Below are 22,904 nucleotides of genomic sequence, written 5' to 3'. Positions count from 1 at the left end.
TAGATGATAAGGAAGAGTCCCTATGGCTCAGCACACCACAAAATGCTGGATAAAATATAAAGAATATCTTTATATTCATAGGGCTGAATGGTAGGAAAGTAAGGTAATTACATGGAAGTGAGCAACAATAAGATAACACAGGGACTTCCCTGGTGGTCTAGTGGTTAACAATCCGTCTTGCAATGCAGGGGACGCTGGTTCGATCCCTGGTCAGGGAACTAAGATCCCACATGCCACGGGGCAACTAAGCCCATGCACCCCAACTGCAGAACCCATGTGCTCTGGAGCCCTCACGCCACACCTAGAGAGCCCGCTTGCTCTGAAGCCCATGCATCACAACTAGAGAGAAGCCCGCGCGCTGCAACAAAGAGGCTGCATGCTGCAACAAAAGATCCTGCTTGCCACAACTAAGACCCAATGCAGGCAATAAATAAATAGGGAGGGAGGGAGGGAGAGAGAGAGAGACAGAGGAAGGAAAGAAAGAAAAGGAAAAGGAAAGGAAGGAAGGAAAGAAAAAAGAAAGGAATAGGAAGGAGGGGAGGAAGGAAAGAAAAGAAAAGAAAAAAGAAAAGAAAGAACACAGACACACAGGGCTGAGCAAATGCTATAGGGGGTATTGGTCCTGGGCTGTGTGCTGGTCATTGGTGGCCTTGAGCCTGGGTTTTAATGGGGTACAGGAGACAAAGCATAGGGCCTGAGTGGCACAGGTGTGAGATTGAAAACCTCCTCTAAAATCTGGGACTTTTCAGTGGTAAAAAAAAAATTGCTCCACAGAGAAAATATGTGGAGACATTTGTCTGTCTCAGCCTTGATTGTGAGTGAAAAATGTCCTCTCTGAGAACTCCTAACCAAGAACTCACATCCTTACCAGTTTGGGGCCAAAATTCATACTGATCTGTGTGGCCCCCCAAAACTCCAAGCAGAAAAGTTAGTATAAAGTGATGAGTAGTGGGTGCTCCCCGCCCCAGCAGAGGCAAATCTTTTCTTGTGGAACATCCTTTAAAGACAGACCTTAGACTTCCAACAGGCACATCAGCTCCCAACCAATTAACAAAGATACCAGGAAACAAGCCACTGCCAGGAGAAACACAAACTATAGAATCAGACCTGCAATGACCAGAGACCTTGGAATTAACAGATGAGAATATGTACAAAGCACATTTATTATGTTTACGGAAATAAAAGAAGTAATTGAAGGTACAGTGAAGGAACAAAAGCTAGTTAGAAACGATTAGGCAGATTTTAAAAGAACCAAATAAAATCTTTGATGATAAAAATAAATATCATCATGGCAATCAGAAACTCATTGGATGGTTTAAACTCCAGACTAGACACTCTCTGAAGGAGAACAGTGAACTGGAAGACAGATCTGAAGAAATTACCTAAAGGAGACCATACTGTGATAAAGTGCTTGAGGATATAAAAGAGAGGCTTGGCCTCTCTTAGGAAAGAATAACTAAAACAAAGGAAAGTTTGTTTACATTATTTAGGTGATAGGAGTAAAACTTGGCTGTGAGGGTCAAAGGGAAGAGTGTTGAATATGACCTCAGGGTTTCTGGTTTAATGGTTCCTGGAAAGGACTTCTGTAACTCCAGTCTGCATTTGGTCTTCCTTTCTCTAGGCTCAAGGAGAAGGAGCAACACCAGTTCTGAAATATCTCCCAAGAAAGTGAAATGGCTCATCTGTGCTTCCTCTCCCCCATCATCCCTTCTCTCAGAAGGTGACAGTTCTAAATCTGAAGATACCTTGAGTACCTGTGAGAAACCCAAAGGTGAGAGTTATGCTCAGTATGGGGAAAAGGAGGGTCATCTGACAATGTTTGAGGCATCATGCCTCTGCTCAGGCATCACATATGCCTGCTTGGACCCTCCTCCCAGGATCCTCCCCCACCTTTCAGCCCACAGGCTCCCCCTCCAGTCCATCTCTACATGGCCAGAGGTGACCTCACCCCTCCCTGCTCACAGCCCCCTACCGTCCCCATCGCCCCACTGTTTGGGCTCTTCAGCCTGACCTCTGAGACTATGGTCTGGTTCCTCCTTTATCTCTCACCACAACCCTGTACACAGAAAACTCACTTTTGGAAATAACTTTTTAGGGTTTTCAGCTTCTGGTCTTGGCTATGTCTGTTCCTTCAGCCCAGGGGCCTCTCTTCTTTCCAGCACTCAGGGTCAGATCTCTAGGAAGCCTTTCCTGAATGCCATAGGCTGGATCAAGTCCACCTCATCTCCCTCCAGACCCTCTCTTTGTCCTCTTTGTCTGGGCTCCCACGGTGCCAGTGATGTCCTCATTTGAGTTCATGTCTCCTCCAGGCTCCATGTCCCTTTCTGCCTCGCTTGCTGGACTGAGAGTCCCCCGTGGACAGGGACTGGGTGGACTCATTTGTGTAAGCCCTGTGCCAGCCAGTGAGCAGGGAAGGGTGAGGACCATATGCCCGTCTCCTTCCCACTAGGTCTTCGGATCTCAAGTCACAGCCCTTCGGTGTCTCCTCTTTCTCCCTTGTTATTCTCTGGGCCCCACGGCCTCTTCCCATCTGTACCTTGCGTGGATGGCGGCTGGGAGGAGTGAAGCAGGGAATATCTTTTCCTGTGTCCCTATCTCACCACACCGCCCGCATTGTCTTGCCAGTCTAGGAGCCCCTCAAGGGCAGGGCCTCAGTCTAACAAATGTCTGGCCCCTCTTCATGCTCAGCACAAAGCCAGGTCCTGTTTTAGGATGTTTTGGGTTGAATGTCTAGCATGTTTTTTTTTTTTCCTCTCTGGCAAACTTCTACTCATCCAATAGGACCCAACTCAAATGTCCCCTCCTCCACGAAGCCTCTCCCTGACTTTTGCAGGCACAGTCAGTCTCTTTCTCATATTCCTCTGTACTGCCCTGTCTCAGACTCAGTTCTGACCAGCTGTGTCCAGGTCAGTCTCCCCCACCAAATTAGAGGCTCCCGAGGGAAGGGTCCAGATCCAACTCATGTCCGGGTCCCCAGCTTCAGCACACACAATCCGTGAAAGGTCCGAGGAAGCTTTTGTTGAATGGACAAGTGAATAAATGAACAGTATTATGAGCGCCGTCTGATTACCCACCCAACTTTTCTCTCCCGGATGCCGCCTTTTCTTTATCCTCACCATCCTCCTGCAGGGTGCTGGAGCAGATCCCCAACCTCCCGGAGCAGCCCTCAGACAACCAGGCAGAGCCCTCAGACACTGAAGCGGAGCCGGGTGACCACCTCGCTCAAGGCTTTGCCAGAGGGGACGGTGCTGATAGACAAGAGTGGCTGGCACTGGAAGCTGAGATGCCTCCAGAGCAGGGATGGCCAGGGCATTCTCTATGAAGGTACACTCTGTCCACAGGTGGGCAGGTGCTGGGCTGGGCTGGGCTGGGTCGGGCCATCTTGGAGCCAAGGCAAAGGGGAGGGAACCACTTTCTGAGAATGGAGATGGAGCCGTATCCCAGCTGCAGACCTGCCTCGAGGCAGCTTTCTCTTAGAGCTGGGACTGCAAACCTATGCACCTACAGCGGCTGGGAAGGTAGAGTGAATGAGTGCAGGAGGCTGGGAGTCAGGCGATTGGGAGTGGTGGGGACTGTGGCCAACCAAAGCGCATGTGCCCTGGATAAAGAGGACACTCTTCTCCACCGCGACCTACTGTTGTCACGTGGGAGTGCAGGCCCAGGGTGGCCGGAAGATAAGGACAGTGATCACTGTTCTGTCTGTCCTGCAGAGATAGGATGGACCCTTCCTCCAAATTTGGTTTGAATGTTGAGACCGATGAGGATATGAAAGGTTTACTGCTTGCGTAATTGAGATCTCTGGTGGGGGGCGAAGCTCTGTGAGAACAAGGAAGAGCACCTAGCCCCGGTTTTTACTGTGGTTAAGGGACAGGGCTGGGGTGAGGGTTCTGCCCGGGCCAGGGCCTCATGTGGTTTGAATCTGTGCCGTCACCAAAAGAGGGAGCTCCAGGCTTTCTTATCCGTGGGATGGGAAGAAGCAGGGCTGGGCTTAAAAGTTAAACAAAACAATAGTTAAACAAAAAATGCCAGCAAGACAACGTGTTACAATGAAGGACAAAATAACTGCACTGGAAATGTTAGTATTAATCAGCCTAGCATTAACTGAGTGCTTACTCCAGGCCAGGCCTTGTTCTAAGCACTTTATGTGGTTTTATGAGGGTTTTTGCATTTTTAAAAATTGAGATAAAATTCATATAACATAAGATTCACCATTTTAAAGTCTACAGTTCAGTGGATTTTAGTAGATTCATGATGGTGCGCATCCGTCACCACCATCTAGTTCCAGAGTATTTCTGTCACCCCAAAAGGAAACCCTGTACCTTTACCAGTTACTCTCATCCTCCTCCCCTCGCCAGCCCCTGGCAACCACTAATCTACTTTGTCTCTATGGATTTGCCTATTCTGCACATTTCAGATAAATGGAGTGATACTCTCTGTGGCCTTTTGTGTCTGGCTTCTTCCCCTCAGCACGATGTTTTCAAGGTCCAACCATGTTGTCACCTTTGTCAGAACTTCCTTCTGTTTTATGGCCGAATAAGATTCCAGGGTGTGTATATATCACATCTGGTTGATCTGTTTATCAGTTGGTGGATGTTTGGACTGTGTCCACTCCAGGCCATGATGAATAATGCTGCTGTGATCGTGCATGTACAGGTTTTCACGTGGACATACGTTTGCTTTATACTTCTTAAACCGTTTAATTCTCACGACAGCCTCATGACATCAGCAAGGTCATTATCCCCATTTTCTAGATAAGGAAAATGAAGCCCAGGGGTGTTAATGACTAGACAGAGATCTGGCTCCAGAGAGCTTCCAAGCTTGCAGGAAAAGCCAGAGATCGGAATTTTGAGAGGAAATCTCTGATTTGGAAGCACCGGCCGGCCAGACACGGGTGCCGGCAATTTCGAGCCTCAGGTTGGCCATCCTGCCTCAGAGCCTGGGCAGGAGGACAGGGCAGCCACATTTGAGACAGACCCAGGTGGGGACTTCCTTGGTGGTCCAGTGGTTAGGACTCTGCGCTTCCACTGCAGAGGACCTGGGTTCGATCCCTGGACAGGGAGGTAAGATCCCACGTGCCGTGCGGTAAGGCCAAAAAAAAGAAAAGAAACAGACCCAGGTGGGGTCGTGACTTGGCTCTGGCACACTGAGTGACCCTGGGCAAGCAGCTCTGCCTTGATGTCCCAGTTGGGAAAGTGAGAGATGGTGTCCTGCCCACCTCCTGGGGCTGTTGGTCCCAAATGGTGAGAAGGGACAGAGGCGGTGAGCTTGGAAAACGGTAAAGGGGTCTCCTCAGGCGGAGGTAGGTAGCATTAGTCATGGAGGGACAGGGCGAGGGAGGGAGAGAGGAGAGCATAAAGGGACATGAGGGAGCACTCACTCCATGCCAGGCGCGGTTCCGGGGCCCATTTAATGCTCCCAGCCACGCTAGGAGGGAGGCACTCGTGTTACTTCATCTACAGCTGGAGCACAGAGAGGGGAAGCCACTCGCCCAAGGTCACACAGCCTCAAAGTGACAGAGCTGGGATTTGAACCTAGGTGTAATTCGTAACCATTACACCACAAGAGAGGGAGGGAGGGGAGGAGGGAGGAGGAGGAAATCGGGGTGAGAAGGAACGAGAGGAAGAGAAAGGATAGAGGGGCAGAACCAACATCAAGAAAGGCTGGGGAGAGAGAAGGCTGGGGAGAGGCCCAGAGGGCCGGGAAGCAAGAGGGAGAGGAAAGACCAACAAGGCAGGAGGCATCTGAAGGGAAGAAACCAGCTGTGTCCTCACATCAGAAACCCACAGGGGAAGGTTAGGAAGGAAATGCTCTGGGCCATGTGTCTTCACCTTTTGTGTCTCGGGTTGTTTGATCAGACCCCTTCCCAGCCTGCCAGCATCATTCTTTCTCCCGCAGATACCTGCCCGGTGTGAGGCCCGGGTGCTGGCTCGGGCACAGTGGGGAGGGGGCTGCATGTGGATGTGCCTCAGAGTGGCATTACCCCAGGACAGGTTGCCTTTGGCTTCTGCCAGTTTGCACCAGTCGGGAAGATGTAGTTGAAAACAGCGAGAGTAAAACAACAGCAGCAACCAGAATGGTGATTTTTATTATAGCAGCTGACACTTCCAGCCCACTCTGGGCCCCCCCACCCCCCCGCTAAGTTCTTTATGTCTGTTAACTCACCTGATTCCCATAACAGCCCTGTGAGTTGGCACTCTCTCTTACTCTGTGAAACACTGAATTATAACGTCATCCTCCCTGGTCTCCCTGGCCCAGCTTGGGAGACCTATCACCAAGGCAACCATGTAAATCCCTGCAGCTGCGGTATGCGTGGAGAGTTGTTTCTGAGAAGCAACTGGGATTCAAGTCCCGGCCTGCCCCCCCCTGTGGATGGAGGTTCAGGGCTTGTATTCATTTCCTGTGGCCACCATCACAAATCACCACAAACTTAGTGGCTGAAGACAGCACACATTTATTCTCTTCTAGTTGTGGAGGTCACAAGACTGAAATCAGTCTCACGGAGCTAAAGTTAAGATACGGGCGAAGGGACTTCCCTGGTCGTCCAGTGATTAAGGCTCCGCACTTCCACTGCAGGGGGCACGGGTTCGATCCCTGGTCAGGGAACTAAGAACCTGCATGCCGCGTGGCACGGCCAAAAAAATAAAATTAAAAAAAAAAAGATATGGGTAGGGCTAGTCCTTCCAAGAGGCTCCAGAGGCAAATCCGTTTCCTTGCCTGTTCAGCTCCCAGAGGCCGCCTGCATCCCTCGGCTTGTGGCCCCTTCCTCCATCCTCAAAGCATGTCACCCCAGGCTCTGCTTCCACCATCACATCGCCGTCTCCTCTTCTGTGGTCAAATCTCCCTCTGCCTCCCTCTTTATAAGGACCCTTGTAGGATTACATTAGGGCCCCCTGGATCATCCAAGACAGTCCCCACAGCACAGGACCCTTAATTTAATCACACCTACAAAGACTCGCCATTGGTTCTCTCCACCTGCAGCCCCTTAACACGACGTATTTCTCCCAGTGGCAGCCCTGAGCCTCTCCCTGGTCCTCGGTTTCAGCTGCTCCGGGAGAATGGTTGCCTCCCTTTTCGAGGGGTCCCCCAGGGGTCCTTTAGGGCTTGTTTTAAGTACGCAGTTAACTCTCAGCCCCAGCACCCTTGGCGTTCATTGTGGGGGCCTGTCCTGTGCACGATAGGGTGTTTGGCAGCGTCCTCGACCTTTACCCATCCCCTCTCCCAGTCGTGACAACCAAAACTGTCTCCAGACATGGCCAGACGCCCACTGGGGGGCAGAACCGCCCACGGTTGAGAACCACTGAGTCAGGCCGTCCCAGACGTGCCCTCCAAAGACAGAGAGACCCTGTCAGCTGGTAACTGTCAGGTGGAATCACTGTTCTTTTATTAAGCACCTTTCAGCTGTGCCCACAACAAAGGTTGGGCCAGAGAAGGGCAGGCCAGGCAGAGGCACGGCACAGGCAAAGACTGGGAGGCTGGAAACCCGCGCAGGAAGCGTCAGGATCCTGGTGTTGCTGACGGTGGGGCATGGGATGCCCGGAGTCCCCAGCCAGGTTTGGGGAGGTGGGAAAGGACAGGCAGACCAGCTGAGTTAGCCTTCTTCCTCTGCCAGCTGCTCGTTGTCTGATCGTCCTCGAGGGATGTCATGACCTTGCGCCTCAGTTTCCTCACCTGCAAAATGAAGAGTGTAGTAACACCGACCTCACGGGGTTGTCGTTGTGAGAGTTAAATGAGTAGAACGATGAGCAGGAATATAGCAAAAGCACCGTATAAACGCTTCCTGTTGTAATTCTAGTTATGATGGATTCCAGCGCAGCACTGTTGCTCCAAGTTCAATGTCGCCTGTCTCTTGGCCATCAGAGGCTCCCACCTGCCTGCCTGCCACACCCGTCTGCATTTGTCACATGTAGGGACCTTCCATACACGTATCAGGTTTGCATCAAGCAGGGGTCTCCCAGGTCGCAGGGTCTGGAGCCAGGTTTACATCCCGGCTCTGCTGAGGCCCTCGGCTGAGGCCCTCGGCCAAGCCCACTGCCCTTGCTCCTCCGTGGATTCCTCTCTGTAATGGAAATCGCCCAGCTGACTCCCCAGCAGTCGGCGGGAGGGCCAGTGAGAAGGGTGGAGGGGAAAAGCCCTTCATGATCTGCAGAGCAGTGCAAGAAAAGCGTATTTAAATTGCCAGCTGTTCTGCCTGCTTCTGAGTGTCAGGCATGTGGTTCGTTGAGTGGGGCTTTTCCTCGGACCTTGAGGTAACTCTGAGGCAGCTACTGTTCTTATGCCTGAGAGGTGCCCCAGCCATTTCCTGCATGCCCCTCAAAGATGCCCCCCAAACCCCCTCCCCACAGGTGGGAAGGACGCCTCTCTCCCCCAGGATCCATGATCTTTCCACATCTCCCTCCTTTAGGCTGGGCTCAGGTCACCTTTGGCCTTAAATCTGTAAGCCCTGGTTCCTGCCCAGCTCCAGCTGGAGCTTCTTGAAGGCAAGGGTGGCTTCTAGGTAACTTTGTCACCTCCCTGCCCCTTAGCTCAGTGTCTCAGACAACACCAACCTGGATGGTTAGGAAGGGTGGGAAAGGAGAGAAAAGGGAGGAGGACGCCGAGAGCCGGCTGGGACGGATGGCGATGGCTCGGTTCATGAGCTCCTGGGAGTGAGCTAGACCTAGGCCAGAGCCGCTCTGCCACTCACCAGCTGTGGGCCCACGGCTGATTATATTTTAAAAGCTGCCACACACTGAGCGCTCCCGGGGTGCCCAGTGTGATGCTGGGCTGTGGTGGGGGCGTCATTGAGCAGCTATTACAAAGGGTGAAGCTGGGGTGTTCCCTGGCGGTCCAGTGGTTAGGACTCCATGCTTTTACTGCCAAGGGCCCAGGTTCAGTCACTGGTCAGGGAACTAAGATCCCACACGCCATGCAGCATGGCCAAAAACAAAAACGGGTGAAGCTGGCTATGATTCCTACTCAGCTGGTACTATTGTTATTCCTACTGACCCCTCTGAATCCTTGCATCCAGGCTCAGGGGTGGGCTTCATTAGTCCTACTTTACTGACATGGGGCGGAGGCCCAGACAGGTTTAGCACCTCACACCAAGTCACGGAGTTGATGGAGGGGCTGGGCTTGAGACCAGATCTACGTGGCACAAAGCCTCCCGTGTCACTTGGCCTCACTAAGCTTCGGCTTTCTCATCTCGTCCGTCAAGTGGAGCTAACAGGGAACAGTTCTCAGAGCTTTCTGAGATGCTTTTCCCAGGTTATAATCCTCAAATTTGGCTCAAATAAAATTTTCCATTTCTCTCTTAAAAAAAAAAAAATGGGGCTTCCCTGGTGGCGCAGTGGTTGAGAGTCCGCCTGCAGATGCAGGGGACGCGGGTTCGTGCCCCGGTCCGGGAGGATCCCACACGCCGTGGAGCGGCTGGGCCCGTGAGCCATGGCCGCTGAGCCTGTGCGTCCGGAGCCTGTGCTCCGCAACGGGAGAGGCCACAGCAGTGAGAGGCCCGCGTACCGCAAAAAAAAAAAAAAAAAAAAAAAAATGGAGCTAACAACGACAGCCACCATAATAGTAATAACAATAACATGGTATTAGACCTTCCTAGGGCTGTCCTGAGCACTAGAGGAAACAATGTGTGTAAAGCCCACCCTTAGCACGTGCAGTAGACTTTGCAGGGTTTGTAATTAAGCAGGATGGGGCAAGCATGTAGGGAGTTGATGAGGAAGTGCCCCAGGGACCAGCTCCTGCAGGGGGGAGGGGAAGGAAGTGGTGGGGCAGGGGGCAGAAATAGGCGGTGGTGCAGCCCAGGGATCGCCTCGGCTGGCCCCATGGGGGCTCTGGAGCAGAAGCGGTCCTTCAATGTGGTTCTGAGTTAGGCCAACACGGCTGGGCCTTTATATCCCCCTCCATCAGCCTTTGGCTATGGGCCGCCCTGGGACTTGCAGCTGAGGGCATCCCTGAGGGGCTGAAGGATGCTGCAGTGGCCTCCCCTGGTTGCGTGGGGCTAGGGGAACAGGTCCTCCTCCAAGGGGATCTGTGTCCATCACACGGTACTTATGCATTGTTCAAAGACGGGGATATTGAATAGTATCCCCTGAGCTGAAAAGGAACTTTGAGATCGAAGAAAACGAAGTGGACAGCTCCATAAAGTACAGTTACGAAGTTTATTGTGGGTACCTTACATACGGGTAGGATCCTGCGGACAGCGATCTGGAAGCATTTGCAACTGCACTCTGTGCTGCCAGGAGGGGTACAGGGGGATTTAAAGGGGCCAAAGCTAAAGATAGAACCTGACTTCTAAGGGAGAAGCACGTCTGCGCCAACAGGAACCGGGTTTTTCCTTCCCCTGGGGGGTCTCATAACCATTATTCCTCGTGGACCGTGAACCATCTGTGTCGGCAAAAGTCATTCTTCCAGTTTTCAGAGGAAGGCTTAAAGTTAATCAGGAACTTATCTGGCTTGGGTGCGTTCCTCATGAGTAGGCTAGAGCTCTGCCACGCAGAAAGGGGAGGGGGTAGGACAGTGGGCCTAAGATGACCCAGACAAGATGGAGTCACTGTGGTTCAGCCACACACCCATATATGCAGACAAATGCAGTTGCTGCTGAGTCAGGGGCCCCAGGACCACCCCCGGGTTCAGTGATTCACTGGGGGGACCCACAGGCATCTGCCTCTAGTCATACTCATGTCATAATTGATTACAGCAGAAGGACACAGCACAGTCAGCAAAGGGATAAGGCACATGGGGTAAGTCCGGGGAACCAGCGCCAGCTTCCAGAGTCCCCTCCCCTTGGAGTCACACGGGATGCATAACAAGGTATGACATCACATGAAATGCTCATTGGAGGGACGCTCATTAGAGACTCAGTGCCCAGGGTTTTTATTGGATGCTGGTCCCACAGGCACCCTCTGCCTGGCAGGTACCAAAATTCTACTCTCAGAAGGAAAGCAGGTGTTCAGCATAATGGTTTGGGCGCCGGGAGCCCCTTTTATTGGTTAGGAATCCTAGAAGCTTCCCAGCTGATTGGCAGACACCAGCCGAGGTTCAGCCTTGCGGGCAGGCCTTTCCGAGGAGAGCAGTCTCGCGGTTAATTACCTTTTGTGCACAGCTGTGTGTTAACAGAGAGAGAAAGAAAGAAGCTGTTTGAAAGTAGGAAGGAGCAGGTCATGAAAGTCGAGAATGCACTTGACCCTGTAGGAATCCATTAACCGCAACTGCTGCTCGTTGCTCTGAGGACAATGACCCTCACCTTCCCTCTAGGTAATAACCTTGCTCATTTTGTCCATCCACAGCTGAGCCCAACGCCACCTTTGCCTGCGAGTCAAGTCCCCAGAAACAAAGATTCTCACTTAAACTAGTGAGTGGCCCCTGGGGGAGCAGCACTGAGGGGAGGGCCTGGGGCTTTAGCAAGTGCGCCACTGACCTCCAAGCCCCTCTGTGGGCTGGGCAAGCCGGAGAGCACAGCCTTGGCCTGCAAGGAGCAGTGGGGCCTTGGGTGGGGCACGTTTCCCTCTGGGCCTTGGGTTCTTCTACATGGGGCCCCTCAGAAACCGCAGTCGGGTCCACCCACGAGCCCTGGCTCTGACGCTTTCTGGCTGTGTGTCTGGGCAAGAGCCCGAAACCTGGGACGGCTGGGTCGGTGCCCTCCCTTGGCCCTAGATGGAGGCCGTGTGAGTGGTTCAGAGCGAGTGCTCCTGAACCAGGCTCGCAGATGAGTGATAGCACCTGCTTGTTGAGAGCCTGTCCTGTGCCCAACCCTGGGCTAAGAGTTTCATAATCAAACCTGTGGGGTGGTTACTGTGTTTCCCATTTAATAGATGAGGAAATAAAGGCTCGGTCGCTTGCCCAGGATGCCCATTATGCAAGTTGCTTTGTTCACTACTGTACTGACAATGCCCAGAACAATATTAGGCACATAATAGGTGCTTTATAGAAAGAATGAGTGAATGACAGAGCTGAGATTTGAACCCAGTTCTCTTTGACCCTGTGCTCTGAAGAACCCAGCTGTACTAGTTGTGTTTAATTAAAATACTTGGTTTGACTGCTTGGAAAAAATGACCCAATGTTAGTTATGGCTTAAACAAGTATGTTTTATTGCTTTTCCATTTAACAGTCTGGGGCAGTGGTCCAGGGCTGATATGATGGTTCCATAACCAGGGGCTTACTTTCCTTCTATCTTGTTGCTCCAGGCCCCTCAATCTATAACGTTCGTCTCATGGGCTGAGATGGCTGCTCCACCTCCTACCGTCTCATCTGCATTCCAGCCAATTGGAACAGGAAAAGAGGAAGGGGAGAGCCTGCCCTAGCCCTTTAAGGGCGTAACCTGGAAGTTGCCCATATCTCTTCTGCTCACGTCCCCATTGGCCAGAACTTGGTCATGTGGGCATTCCTCACTGCAAGGGAGACTGTGAGATGTAGTTTTTAGCTGAAGGGCGTGTGTCCAGGGAAAACTTGTAGATCCTACTGTAAAAGAAAAGGAACCTGGGCAGTGACTCAAAGTCTCTGATATGTGTTCACATGGAGCACCCTAGGGAATTTGGTTTTGATGTTCAGGACTTCGGGAACCTGGGTTATTGCTGGCATTACCCTGGGGTAATCCATGGCCAGTGATGACCTTGGAGCCCTTGCCTGAGAGATTCCAGTGTGACAGCCTTTTCCCCTGTCCTCCTCCACTAGGATGCCAAGGATGGGCGCTTGTTCAACGAGCAGAACTTCTTCCAGCGGGCCGCCAAGCCTTTGCAAGGTATTCCTCAGGGAAGTGGGCAAGTGGGGGAAGAGTTGGGGGTACCAGCTTGGTCAAAACAACTGGCTTCTCCCTGAAGGTGTAGGAAGGGTGGGGATTAAATTAAAGGCCCAGGTTTGCTCCCATCACCCCTCGGGCCTCAGGCCCCAGAGGACAGACAGCAGACAGTGGGCTGAGGCTGGCTCGTCATACCAGCTCTTGAGCGCCAAGTATTAAATTTTCACAAATACTGCAAGCCAGTTATTAAAACATAGCCATCAGACTTCCCTGGTGGCCCAGTGGTTAAGACTCCGTGCTCCCAATGCAGGGGGCCTGGGTTCAGTCCCTGGTCAGAGAACTAGATCCTGCATGCCACAACTAAAGATCCCACATGCCACAGTGAAGATCCTGCGTGCTGCAACTAAGACCCAGCACAGCCAAATAAATAAATAAATATTTTTAAAAATAATAAACTTGCCCTCCAAGCTTTCAGTCATAGCCATCTTAAATAAATAAATAAATAAATAAATAAATAAAACATAGCCATCATAAATTAATTTTATCAATTTACAGCCAGATTAAGAGCAAGGGTAATAAATACTCAAAGCTCATCCCTTCCTAATTATTTGTCTACATTTTCTATCATCTAGACTTCTTTTTTTGGCCATGCCTCTTGGCGTGTGGGATCTTAGTTCCCCGACCAGGAATTGAACCCATGCCCCCTGCAGCGGAAGCGCGGAGTCCTACCCACTGGACCGCCGGGGAAGCCCCTACTCTCTATGTTCTTGAGGTTGTTCACAGTCACTGTATCTGTGTGGTGGACATACCACGTAAGGGCACGCTACTGGCTCTCTTTCCAACTCAGTCTTCCACGATACCACATTGGTAGCTTGAAACTGGCCATACTGGGAAGTATTTAGACCACAGAAATCAGCAAACACGATAAGTCAGGGCTATCTTTCCCCAGACAACCAGCTGTTAAACTTTTATCAGCACACCGCTGGATCTGTACCATCCAACTGAGATCCTGGAAGGTGGGCGGACATGTAGTGACACCTTGACCAGTTTAGACACTCCCCGATCTCATTAGCTCTACATGGGAATTCAGAGGTTACACTGTCACTCTTACCCCTTCCACTCACTCCAGATTTGTCAGGGCTTTCTCCCATGTTCACACCCCCTGTCATCACCCCCCTCGCCACCCCCCTCGCTGTCACACACCCACAGAGGAGACATCACCAACCAGGAGACCCAGTGTGTGGCCTGGGCTCGGGCGCGCTCTGCTTCTGGTCTGAGAACGGGCTGCTGTCCATTGTGGGTGCAGGACCAGGTGGGCCCTAACCTCTCAGGCCCCTGCCTCCCACAGTGAACAAGTGGAAAAAGCTGCACTCGACCCCCCAGCTGGCCATCCCCACCTGCGTCGGTTTTGGCGTTCACCAGAACAAGTACAGGTGAGTCACTTCACTTGCCACTCGCCTCACTGGCCCCTTCCTTTCTCTCCCTCTCACATGCCCAGGCATGGCTGGGACCCTGGAGCCATTGGCCAGATAGTTGCTTCCTTCCTTCCCCCATCCTTGAGCCAGGCTGGTCCCCCACCAATCCGAACCCTTCATCTCACCCAGGACCGGGATCTGGTAGCCCCCAGCCACACCCCATCCTTGGTGGCCTGTATTCCATCCCCTCCCCTGGTCATCTCTCCCACTTGCTGGGACACTCATGTCTTCCAGGTTCTTGGTGTTCCCCATCCTGGGGAGGAGCCTTCAGTCGATCCTGGATGACTGCCCGAAGCACGTGATGTCAGTGAGGTCTGTGTTCCAGATGGCCTGCCGGCTGGTAAGTCCCTGAGAGTTGCAGGCTCCCATCCAGAGGAAGCCCCCCGGGTCCTAGTTTATCGGTCTGTTTGCTCATTGACTCGTTCAGCCCGCACCTCCCTCTGCTGGGCACTGGGGCGAGCACGGTGACCGAGACAGCTGAACACCAGGCTGTTAGAACCAGAGTGATAAGTGGGACTTCCCTGGCGGTCCAGTGGTTAAGACTCCGCACTTCCATTGCAGGGGGCACGGGTTCAATCCCTGGTTGGGGAACTAAGACCCTGCATGCCGTGCAACGCGGCCAAAAACAAGAAACAAAAAAAAACAAAACCAGAGTGATAAGTATCGTGAGGAGACCGTAGCAGTTGGAGGAAGGGGCCCAGCCTAAACTGAGGGGCTCAGTCGAACTTCCTGGTAGAGGTCATTTCTAAGTCAAGAGTGGGAAATAGCAAGGTGCTGGGTAGAGTAGGAGTGGAGATGCATGGGGAGAACATTCCAGGCCAAGGATATAGCTTAGGCAAAGGCTGGTGTGGGAGAGAGAGCACAAGACTTTTGTTCATTCATTCCTTCCTTCATCCATCGTTTCATTAAATATTTATCAGGTCCCTGCTGGGAATCAGACACTGTCCCAGGGGCTGAGAGTACCATGGGGGGCAGCACAGTCATGGTTTTTACGTCTAGTGGGAGAGGATGATATTAAATCACAGTTGCACAGATTGTGAAAAGTGCTTTGACTAGAAGTGACGGAGAATAAGAGGACCCAGTGTCAATTGCTGGAGGGATGGAAGTGGCAAGGGAGTGACACATCAGGTGAGTCCTGAAGGTCATTACACTCAGAGTGTCTGCAGTGTGACGTGTAGAGGGCAAAGGTAACAGCTGAGGTTGGTGTGGAGAGCTCAGCAGTGACCAGATCACGCAGGACCTTGAACACCAACCTGGGGGACCGGGACTCTGTCCTGAGGGTGCTGGGGAGCCACGCGAGGATTGGGAATAAGGGAAAGGCAGGGTCAGCTCTGGGTGTAGAAAGACCCTGTGGGCCGTGTGAGGACGGGCTGGAAGGGTGAGATGGAGGCTGGGTGAGGTCAGCACAGAGAGGACCAGGCCTGAGGAGGAGCTGGGCTGTGGGGATGGAGAGTTTGAACAAGCAGAACTTGGTGGGCAGTAGAGCCTTGGAGTCGACGGGGGCTTGGGTTGTAATCAAGATGTAAGGAATACCGGGGCAGTTCAATATATGAGCTCAATGGGAAAGTCAGAGCTAGAGATCAGAATGTAAATTACTGTATTTCTGTAATATAAATATACTGTATTTCATTTAATGTAAATAAATGTATTTCTGCTCCCTAGGGCAAATGAGAAAAAAACCTCTTTGACGTACATGAGTGCTGGGTTTTCTTTCTTGCGAGGGGTCAATAAGTAACCAGCTTCTTCCCCTCCTGAGATCAGCTAAGAGATAGACATAAGAGGTCAATGGAAAACCAAATATCAGCTTTAATGCTGAATTTTTCAAAAGCCTAATTAGAAGACATGCTTAGGTGTGCTGTCAGGGTGGGCTTCCTGATGCTTCACTTAGGAGTAGTCAGGCTTGGACCACCGCCATCCCCCCCCAGCCCCATCACAAGCAGCACCACGTGACCCCAGGCCCAACAGTGGGGGTTCCCTCCAGAGCTTTGCATCAGAGCCTCTTTGTGTTAGCCTGCTGCTCATGGAGATGCTTGCTTTCTTCCCCCCAGCTGGATGCCCTTGAGTTCCTCCATGGGAATGAGTATGTTCATGGCAATGTGACAGCTGAGAATATCTTTGTGAATCCAGAGGACTTTTGCCAGGTAATAACCAGGTCCTCCCCCATCCTGGGGGCTCTCTGGGCTCAGGATCTCACCTGTCTCAAAACCTGCATTTATTTCCCAGTGCTTATTGCAGACAAAGAATTGCTATCCATCATGTATAAAGAGTTCCTTCAAATAAATAAGAAGAGATACGTAACTTAGTAGAAATATAGACAAAGGATAGGAAAAGCAGTTCATAGAAAAAGTAATCCACAGGTTAGTTAAATGTATGAAAAGATGCTCAACCTCCCTAATAGTCATAGCAATTACCCTTAAAATACACTATTTTTACCCTTTGGGTGAACAAAATTAAAAAGAAAAATAATATCTCCTGCTGATAAGGATGTAAGGAACTAGGAATTCTTTATATACTGTTGGAAGTATGAAATGGGCAACCTTTTTGGAAGATAATTTGAATATAGCAGTCAAAATTTAAATGCCTATGTTTTTTGATCCACCGGGTCCTCTTTTAGGAACGTATCTTATCCATATATTCGAAGATACATGTACAGAATGTTCCTGACAACATTGATTGTGACAGTAAAATTGGAAAACCTCAAATATATACTCCCAGTAGAGTACTAATTAGTATTTTAAAGTAAATTGTAATTACTCCTGCTAATGACAGAAACCCAATTTAACATGCCTTAAGCAAAAAAGAAAAAGAAAAAAAAAGTTTAAAAAGGGCCAAGTGCAATTTATTGCTCCATGGAGTGGAAAAATCTAGGACTTCACTGGCTTCAAGCATGGCTGAATCTAAGAACTCAGACCCTGTCATTGGGAAGCTGGCTCTTCCATTTCTGGGCTCTTCTTGTGTTTGCATTGCTCATAATCAGGCACACTGTCTTCCCTGTGGTGACAAAATAACCACCAGCAAATGAGGCTCAAATCCTCTCAGTTTAGCAACCCCAGTGGAAATAGATCAGGTGAGCCCCACCTCAGACACATGGACTGGAATTGGAGAGGGGTGATCCCAGAGAAAAATCCTGGAACCATATTAGTCAGAGCTCTCTAAAGAGACAGAATCGATAGAATGTGTATGTGTGTGTGTGTGTGCGTATATATATAAGAGAGAGAGAGAAAGAGATTTATTATAGGGAGTTGACTCAAACAATTATGGAAGCTGATCTAGGGACCTAGATCTGCAGTCGGCAAGCTGGAGACCAGGAGAGCTGATAATGTGGGCTAGTCAGAGTCCAAAGGCCTGAAAACTAGAAGAGTTGATTGTGTGATTTCCAGTCTGAAAGCTGGCAGGCTTGAGACCCAAGAAGAGCCAATATTTCTGTTCAAATCTAAAGGCAGGAAAAGGCTGATGTTCAGCTCAAGTGGTCAGGCAGGAGGCATTTCCTTTCGCTCAGCCTCTGTGTTCTGTTCAACTGATTGGATGAGGCCCATGCACACTAGAGAGGGCAGTCTGTTTTATTCAGTCTGCTGATTTAAATATTCATCTCATCCAGATACACCCTCACAGACACACCCAGAATAACCTTTGGCTACATGTCTGGGTACCCTGTGGCCCAGTCAGGCTGACACATAAAGTTAACCATCACAAACTGTGACCAGAAGAAAAAGATGTAGGTCTCACGTGGACAAAGCCAGCAGTTGTCTACTCTCCATTCGGCAGAATAAGATGCAGCCATTAGGGACTTCCCTGGTGGCATAGTGGTTAAGAATCCTCCTGCCAATGCAGGGGACACGGGTTTGAGCCCTGGTCCGGGAAGATCCCACATGCCGCGGAGCAATTAAGCCCGTGCGCCACAACTACTGAGCCTGCGTGCCTAGGGCCCATGCTCTGCAACAAGAGAAGCCACTGCAGTGAGAAGCCGTGCACTGCAGTGAAGAGTAGCCCCCGCTCACCACAACTAGAGAAAGCCTGTGCGCAGCAACAAAGACCCAACGCAGACATTAATTAATTCAATTTTTTTAATGCAGCCATTAAGAAGCTGATGTGGCTAACTTTGTGTGTCTAGTAGATAAGGACTTTTGGTTTTAAACTCAGTTAAGCCTCCTAACAACCCTGCAAGGTGAGGACTATCATTATCTTCATGTTACAAATGGAGAAATCAAAGCACAGAGAAGTTTCATAATTTGCCCAAAGTTGTATGGCCAGTAAAGGTCCAAGCTGGCATTGGAACCTGGTCTGTCTGGCTCTAGAGTTAATACACTGTTAAAGTGCAATAAGCTGTGTGCCCAGCAGGAGGTAGAGTGTGACCCATGTGTGGGAAACTAGAGCCCCCTCCCGGACCACATGTGTTTACTGATTATTTAAAGAAAATGATTTGAAATAACACATAAGAATCTATATTAGTGGTTACTTCTGGACAGTGGGTTTAGGGGGGCTGAGCAGTGATGGGGACAGTGGTTTGTGTTCTTTTCACACCCTTGTGTACTGTTCGGCATTATGTTTCAAGTTGCACCCATGATCGAAATCTCTGACTCCAGAATCCAAGCTCCTAACCTTCAAACTGTATGGCTTCTCCCCACGTCCACACAGGTGACCCTGGCAGGCTACGGCTTCACCTTCCGCTATTCGCCTGGTGGCAGACACGTGGCGTACACCGAAGGCAGCAGGAGCCCACATGAGGGGGACCTTGAGTTCATTAGCATGGACCTGCACAAGGGTTGTGGTAAGAGGCCAGAGAAGGGGTTCAGGACTATGGAGACATGGTTCTCGGACAAGGGCAGTTGTAGGTTTTCACAGCCACGGACAGCAGATGGCCAAACACAGGAGTCGGGCTGAGCCAGGGAGCCACCGTAGGGATTCAGAACCATGGATAGCGCCCACACGCATGAGGGCATCGTGGGGCAGTACAGCGCCAAGGGCAGTGAGCAGTTGACTGCAGGGAAGCCCTGCAGCTCCAGAGGTTCACGTTAGGATCTGTGTAGACTTGGAACGTGAGAGTTGCCCAGGAGTCATCTAGGAGGGGCTGTTGAGTAAGCAGTTGGCTGTCCACGTCAGCAGCACAGGAGCGAGGTCTGGATGGAGACTCAGATGTCAGCAGTATCTCAGGAGTTGTCAGTTGAAGCCCAGGGATGGGAATGAAATTATCCAAGGAAGGTGTATGGGGAGAGAAGAGAGCACTTTGAGGAGAAGATTCCTTGAGGAGGTCTCGGCCTCTCCTTCCCAAACCCCTTGATATCATGACCATCCATGTGCCTGCCCGCATCCTCCCACTACACTGAGCTCCCCCAGGGAAGCGACGGTACCTGTGCCTCCAGCACCAGAGGGCGAAGGTCTGGCACAGTCAACTCTCAGTGTTTGTTGAATGCTCATATGGAGTGTTGTCTACATCATGTGATTTAGGAAAAAGCATAAGAAAAATCAAAGCCCGCTGTCTCCTTTGCCCACCCCTGCTGAGTGAGGCTGAGTTCAGTGCCCATCCTTCTGCATTCCCTCATGCCCTGTTCTGTCTCCGCTATAACCCAGGTGATCCCACGCTATGACTGTCTCTCCACTGGACTGTCAAGGGCTGGGACCCAACCAAACTCTTATCTGTGTTTTAAGAATGTGGGAAGGGGCCTGGCACACAGGGCTCTGAGGACTCATTGAACAAATAGGTGCATGAATGAAAGACAAGTAGATGAGGGAGTGAGCTAGTGAAAGCAGGGATGAAGGGATGGCTGCGGGAGTGAATGAGTAATTGAGAGACCCACGAGGGACTGAGAGTCGGTGAGTGAGAAGTGAATGAACAGACGGGAGCCTGTATGTTTGGGTGGCCGAGTGTGTGAGCCCACGCTTGAGTCTGTGAGAGCAAGGAAGGGGGGGCGTGTCAGTGAGCGGGACATCTGGACTGAGCCGCCACCTCCTCCCCTCCCTCCCCAGCGCCCTCCCGCCGCAGTGACCTCCAGACCCTGGGCTACTGTCTGCTGAAGTGGCTCTATGGGACCCTGCCATGGACAAACTGCCTTCCCAACATCGAGGATATCATGAGGCTGAAACAGAAGTGAGTCTGGGGGTCAGCAGAGCCCGGCACTGGCCCAGCACCCCTGCAGGGGGGAACTGAAGCTCAGAACCCAACAGGGAACAAAAAAGAGGGGGAGGCGGCATCGGGCAGAGGCAAGGCCTCTGCAGTTCTCTGGAATCTGCTCTTCCGTCCATTCCAGCAGACAGGGGCATGGGTTCTGGGGCCACACTGCCTGGGGTCAGACTTCAGCCCCACTGCTGCAGGGTGTTGGGTGGGCAGCTTAACCTCCACAAGCCTCAGTGTCCTCCATCAGATGGGATCCTATTAGCACCCACCTCAGGGGGCTGTGGAAGGATTCGGGGGAGTCAGGTACACAGCACTCAGCACAGAGCCTGGCCTGTAGAAAATGCTCACAGTGTACAGGACACCGTGAGTCATTCACTCCCACGGGGACACACAGGCAACCTGAGCACTTTGGCCTGGGCCCTGCCTCGGCGTCTGGCAACGCTGGCCTCGTTTACATGCTTCCCTCACCTGTGCATGTAAAAGCGCCCGGTCCTGCTGGTTCTGTTTTAGATGCCCAGCACCAAGGACACAGGGCGCCTCGGTGCCAAGGGAGGTGCTGCTGAGTGTGCGGTTCAGCACCAAGGACAGAGGGCAGCTGGGCGCGGAGGGAAGCCAGCACAGGGGCTTTGGTCTTCAGCACCAAGGACAGTAGGTGGCTAGACACAGGGAAGCTGTGCAGGTCCATACGTTGGGATTCAAGATCTGGTATAGGCTTGGGCCATGAGAGTTGCCCCAGGAGGAGCCATCCAGGAGGGGCCATCCAGGAGATGGTTGGCTCTCCCACCTGAAGTGCAGGATTGAAGTCCAAGCGGAGCCTTAGACCCCAGCAGTGTCTCAGGAATTGTCAGCAGAAGCCCTGGGAGAGGATGAGAGATTATCCAGGAAAAGCGAGCAGAGTAGGAAGAGGGAGAACTCCCCAGGGAACAGCGTTGAGTCCGTCGTACTTTTCAGCTCTCAGCGTGCTGTGTTGTTGGTTCGTGCTGAGCCTCTCTCTCATTTTCTTTTGCCCCCTTTATTACCCCCCAACTTCCTTCTCTCAACTGTGGACACACATACTTGCTGAATATATGTCCTACCGATACGCTTGTGTAAATGTACTTGTATCCTTACACTTGCATGACGGTGGTGGCACTGTGTGTATCTGACTTGCATAAATGGTATTCTGTTCTGAATCTCACCTGTTTCTGGCTTTTTTCACTCAACACTTTAACCCCATTATTACATGTGTATCAACTTTACTGCTTCTGACTACTGCTTTCAAATAAGTTTGTATAGACACGTCTGTGTCCTTAAACAACATGTGATGAGTGTATTTAACTTGCATAAATGGTACTGTGCTCTAAATTTCATTCTCTTTCTTTCTTTCACTCAATGCTGTATTTTTAAACTTTACATTGTTAAAGAAGCTCAGTGCTTCTCCTCAATTAATTTTAGATGTAGCTGTGTCCTTGAAAAATACGTTGTGTTTGAAATATGTTATGTTTAATTTATGCCAATCGAACGCACACCCAGATGCCATGCCCCAAATCTCGCCCTCCTTCAGGTTTCAGCTTAGCCGTCACTCCCCAGGGAGCCCTTCCCTCACCCCCACTGCGTCAGGTCTCCTGCTTGTTCACGCTCAGAGGAGGGGACGCCCGTCACGTGGGCCCGCCCGTGATGACCTGTTCACGGCTGACCTTCATTGTATACTTCCGTGTGCCGGGCAGTGCGCCCCGTGCTCCCCTGTGTCATCCTCAGAGCAGCTCTGCGGTGCGGGCCCTCGTGATCTGAGAGCGGAGAGAGCTTAGGTGATCAGACCAGGTCACACAGCTGGCAGAGCCGCTCCCGGCCATCTGACTCCAGAGGAGGCCCTTTCACCTGGGAGCTAGTATCTCCCAAGTATGGGAGGCTTATCGCACGTGGATTGGTGGTGTTTGGATGCTACCATCCCCCAGTCACCAAATACTCATTGAGCACCTCCCATGCACCAGGCTCTGTTCCAGGGCCTGGGGATACAGGAGTAACTAGGACAAACATCCCTGCCCTCAGGGAGCTCGCGTTCTAATGGGGGAGATAGCCAGTACAGAGGTAGTGAAACACACAGTGTGGCAGAGGTCAGACGGTGGGGGCCGTCAGGGGGGCTGTCAGGGTGTGGGCATGCCTGCTCTTTTAGATTTAAAGGCCAGGGCAGGTCTAATGGCAGTGGTGACACATGAATCACCTCCAGAAAGGCAGTGAGGCAAGTAGGAGGTCCCACTTTGGTGCTAATATGCCCCAACATCTCTGCTGAAGGACGAAGAGACAGAGAAAGAGCAGCCTTCAGCTCCCACGTTTCCTCTGCACCAGAACCTGCCAGAACATGAGCCCATTTCCGCCCATTTCCCTTTTTTTTTTTTTTTTTTTTTTTTTTTTTTTTGCGGTACGCGGGCCTCTCACTGTTGCGGCCTCTCCCGTTGCGGAGCACAGGCTCCGGACGCGCAGCCTCAGCGGCCATGGCTCACGGGCCCAGCCGCTCCGCGGCATGTGGGATCTTCCCAGACCGGGGCATGAACCCTTGTCTCCTGCATCGGCAGGCAGACTCTCAACCACTGCGCCACCAGGGAAGCCCTCCCTGCTT

The 22,904-nt window shown here is 51.4% G+C and overlaps 1 protein-coding gene across 4 annotated transcripts in view; it reads left to right on the top strand.

Annotated features, from left to right (window-relative positions):
* VRK3 (VRK serine/threonine kinase 3) overlaps positions 1-22,904 on the top strand; it is a 43,717-nt gene that overhangs the window by 10,304 nt on the left and 10,509 nt on the right. For all 4 annotated transcript variants that reach the window (XM_081215732.1, XM_081215731.1, XM_081215734.1 and 1 more), the window contains 9 exons: positions 1,622-1,771; positions 3,130-3,324; positions 11,274-11,338; positions 12,658-12,724; positions 14,070-14,154; positions 14,431-14,536; positions 16,245-16,337; positions 18,832-18,964; positions 20,161-20,281. In XM_081215732.1, the coding sequence (XP_081071858.1) occupies positions 1,622-1,771; positions 3,130-3,324; positions 11,274-11,338; positions 12,658-12,724; positions 14,070-14,154; positions 14,431-14,536; positions 16,245-16,337; positions 18,832-18,964; positions 20,161-20,281 (1,015 nt within the window). The remainder of the gene's footprint in view (positions 1-1,621; positions 1,772-3,129; positions 3,325-11,273; positions 11,339-12,657; positions 12,725-14,069; positions 14,155-14,430; positions 14,537-16,244; positions 16,338-18,831; positions 18,965-20,160; positions 20,282-22,904) is intronic.

This window comes from Mesoplodon bidens (assembly GCF_964165515.1).
Source record: "Mesoplodon bidens genome assembly, chromosome: 18".
NCBI lineage: Eukaryota > Metazoa > Chordata > Mammalia > Artiodactyla > Ziphiidae > Mesoplodon > Mesoplodon bidens.
The sequence above is the reverse complement of the archived record's forward strand: the minus strand, read 5'-3'. Positions and strand labels throughout refer to the sequence as shown.